Source organism: Nicotiana tabacum, chromosome 14 (assembly GCF_000715075.1).
Source record: "Nicotiana tabacum cultivar K326 chromosome 14, ASM71507v2, whole genome shotgun sequence".
Lineage (NCBI taxonomy): Eukaryota > Viridiplantae > Streptophyta > Magnoliopsida > Solanales > Solanaceae > Nicotiana > Nicotiana tabacum.
Window position 1 is genome coordinate 104,231,117 of NC_134093.1, and position 4,140 is coordinate 104,235,256.

Here is a 4,140-nt window from a genome sequence, read left to right on the forward strand (position 1 = left end):
TGAAGATCCCCTCGACCCACTCTTTAAAGCGAGGAACTACGTTGGGAACTCGGGCAACCGCTGCGCGATGGTAGAAGCAGGCAACAAGAAAAAGGAACAAAAGAAATTCCAAGTACTCACAAGGGAAAGGAACTTATGGGCTAAGTTCCACTTTTCAGGGAACGGCAAGAATCCGAAGGGAATAAGATCTTCGATTCTTACCAGAACATATCTCCCCTGCCAGCCTCGATACCGATCTTAATCGATGCTCGAAAATGGAGCTTTACTTGCCCGAAGATCGAGCTTGATTAGCCCCCTTGAAAAACTCGGGGACTGTAGAGACGAAGTAGGTGGTCGATGGTGAATCGAGGTGCTTCGGTGTTGTTGACAAAATAGTGGGGGAGGATTACGATCCTCCAAAAGGACAAGTGAATCTACCCAAGGCAGACATGAGGTCACTTTTGTAAAAGCTAAGGATTTTAGGATCCACCGGGGTAAGTGTAAATACTTAGATACCCCTCCACATGAGTGGTAATGTCCTTGTCGGGACCAGGGACGACCACTTCTTTGCCTTCCTAATTGCATTCATCTCGAACTATAGGGAATGTATCCTCGGTAACGGAGCATATGTACTTCCATACCCCCTCGCCTCGGTCCTGTTGACTGGAGGCTTTTTCAACCTTGAAGTCATTCTCAATGGAACAACCTCCAGGGATGAAGCTCTTCAGGGGAGGTTCCGGGGCCACACCAGGCACGACCACATCAGCATCCGTGGTCAGGTTAGAAGTTGAAGGGATGGTCTGTTGAGGCATAGATTTCGAATTCTTCGCCATCAAACTCTAGGAAATATGAAGATTTGAAGGTGATGATGAAAATTTGAAGATAAGGATGAAGGTATGAAGGTTAGGTTTGAAGACTTAAAGATAGAGTATGAAGATTTGAAGATGGGAAGATGAAAATATGAAGATCTAGGAAATAATGTATGAAGATTTGAGGGGTTAAGAATAAGTGAAAAGTTCGAGGGTACATTAAGGAGCTCTGGAATCGGTAAAAAGTGAGAAAGGGACCGAAGCTTTTATAGAGAAGGGGTAATCAATGCGTGACGTTTCGCATTCGGGGACGGTCAACCGGTGGTTGACACGTGTCCGAAGTCATAACGACGCAACTGATAGGATATTTCATTGACCCATCAACTCGGTTGTAGCGTATGGAAGAAGGAACCGGGGTTAATTCATCGCTTCCCATCGCTTTGATAAATCTGCTCTCCGAAAAGCGAGGGGACTATATGTGTACGGGTAAAATCGGGGACAAAATTTTTCCCGGTTCTCCAATAAGGAAACAAGAGGGAAGCACGGTTCGACGCAAATATAGGCAACGCCGACGGACCCCTCGTATCGGAACCCGAGAGGAGTGAACGATGTACCTGGGATTGGCCACGGTAGCATAACGAACCCAGACCAAGTAAAGTTTCTAGTCCACGGGAAATGCGGGGAGCGGTTATGCATGACAAGCAGGGAGCCGCAATACTCGCCCTCAACCGGATATTACGGCGCGAATCCCGTCCGATATCAACTTCGGATTGACATTTACCGGAAAAAGAAGATTTTTACCTTATTTAGACTTGTACTAGTACTGAAATTTCCCTACTATATAAAGGGGAAAGTTTCTTTTATTTTGACGAATGGTTAACACACAAATCAAATCACTAAAAGTTCATTTTTGTCTTCTAGGTATTATTCAAAGTGTTTTTCAGTTACTCTTTTCTTTACGCGCAACTGAACTTATATCGAGGGTCTGATCAAGGACCAGACTTGATCATCACAGTACAATTGATTTGATCTTCCATTTTATCTTTAATTTAATTATTTGTTGTTCTTAGATCATTCGTATTGAATTAAATCACAAATCATTTGAATCGCGTACAAATTTAATTATTACTCATTTTTTAAGGTAAACGGTTTGGCTCTTTCACACTAACATTTAGAAATTCCAAAGCTAAATAAAAAAATAATTAAAAGACAGTACAGTGTGGGTACGTGGTAGGCGCACCTCACGAATTTAAGTACTTTGTTGTGATTACAGTCTATTTAAACGCAGAAGAAATCCTAGTAAAAAACTACTGTGAATCTTCCTTGCCCCAAGCATTTTTACGGGATACCGCTCCAGTCAATTTTTTTATTAGATATGTATATATAGATAAATAAAAATATTGGATATGAATAAAAAATATTAATACCGTTTATCAATAACAACATACCCAGTGTATTCTCACAGTGTGAGGTCTAGAAAGAATAGTGTCTAGTCATACTTTATCTGTACTTAATAGAGATATTATATATTATTTCTGATCGATTCTCGACTCAAGAAAAATATTTTTCAGCAGGTTTGAAAAGAAAAAATAATTGTGAAAAAAACATGTTGAGACTAAAAGACAAATACCGCTTACCATTATAATGTGTTATTCATTTAAATATTTTTGAACAACTTACGAATAATTCTACTTACGCCAGTGTGAGAGATTTTACTGTCCAAATAAACGAACCCAACAACCCCTGTAGTAGTAGGCTAGCTCTTTATTACCTACTATTCAACAGTCAGCGCACTCCACCTCCTGAATATCTGTGCTGTTTTACTAACTTAAGCTTGAGTAGTAGTACTATTTTAAGTCATCCAACAAAAGCGGATGCTGTACAGATAGGAATAAGATAAATAAGTTTTAAAAAGAAGACTGAAGCCTGTCATTATTTAAAGTTGATCTAACGTGTAATATAGTACTCTCATTCTCTACTTAATATGGCAGATTCAGAACAACTTTCTTCCTCTGATTATACTCCTCCTGATTCTCAAGGTATCCACTCACCTCTAATTGATCATGTTTTTCAATGTTTATTCTTTTCTAACTTCGTATCAAGCAAGTTAGGAAAAAAGATCGCGGTTATATGGATTTTCACTGTTCATATCGTTGGATATTTGTTTCAGGAAAGATATCGAAAGAAGCTGAAACTGAATTTTCTCAAGATGAAGAAGAATTGATAATCAGGATGTACAATTTGCTCGGCGAGAGGTTTCTTCAACTTTTCTAACTGCTTAAGTTTCAAATTACTTTCTTTATTCTACTTTATATGGCAGTCTTTTATTAGTCTGTTTAAAAAAATAATTCATATATATATATATATATATATATATATATATATATATATATTTAAGATTATCCAAGTTGCAGGGTACTTTAGGAATAGGGTAACTCTGTGCACGAAGTATCCCGTGTTCGCGCGGGGTTCAAGGGCTGCACCCCAAGGGGTGTAACATAAGCAGCTTATTCTAATGCGAGTATCAGCGGATGATTTTGTGGCTCGAACCCGTGACATATAAATCACACAAAGATAACTTTACCGTTGTTTAAGGTTGTGATTGACCGGGTACTTTTGGAATGTACAAAAAATATCCTTTTCCTTTTAAAGTCTATGTAAAGTCAAACATTGTCATTGGGAAAAGTAGTTGCTTTGTTGTGATTGATGGTTGTTTTTTTAAAAATTATCAGGTGGTCTCTTATAGCTGGAAGAATACCCGGACGAACTGCAGAGGAGATTGAGAAGTATTGGAATACTCGATCTTCAACCAGTCAATAAACATTGCCAATAACATTTTATGCCTCCATAGCAAAGAGCATGATATATTAATTTCTTAGTTCTTTGGACTTAAAAAAGCCTTTCAGGCTCAACCTGCAGAGAGCTAGTATAAACATAGGAATATTGTTCCTTTGTCTTTCTTCTATGAGTCATTGGCCAATTTAAATAAACTTCAGTTTTCTTAATTTGCTATTTATCTACAGTTGCAAATAATTTTTAACTATAGTAGAGCTTACTCAGAAGTCACAACTTTCCAGAGTAAAGTAACCACAGGACTAACACTACACTCCAGCTTTTGAGGAAACATATTCACAACAGTTCTTGTAAGAATTTATATGGACTTATATATGTACGTATGTATGTATGTATTAGTAATAGTAATTGTATGTATGTATGTATTAGTAATAGTAATTGTATGTATGTATGTTACGTGTTTGCTAATGACGGGTTTCATCTTAAAGTTATGAGTAACAGTTCTACGGTCTTCCTCACCTCTATTCACTTGACTAACATGGATTTATGTTTACCCGAA

At 37.9% G+C, this 4,140-nt stretch overlaps 1 protein-coding gene across 1 annotated transcript; it reads left to right on the plus strand.

The window, feature by feature from the left end:
* Positions 1–2,669: 2,669 nt before the first annotated feature.
* LOC107802565 (MYB-like transcription factor ETC1) lies at positions 2,670–3,916 on the plus strand. Its single transcript, XM_016626078.2, has 3 exons — positions 2,670–2,827; positions 2,959–3,043; positions 3,521–3,916. The coding sequence occupies exons 1-3, from the start codon at positions 2,773–2,775 to the stop codon at positions 3,606–3,608; spliced, it is 228 nt and encodes a 75-aa protein (XP_016481564.1). The 5' UTR covers positions 2,670–2,772; the 3' UTR covers positions 3,609–3,916.
* The last annotated feature ends 224 nt before the right edge of the window (positions 3,917–4,140 follow it).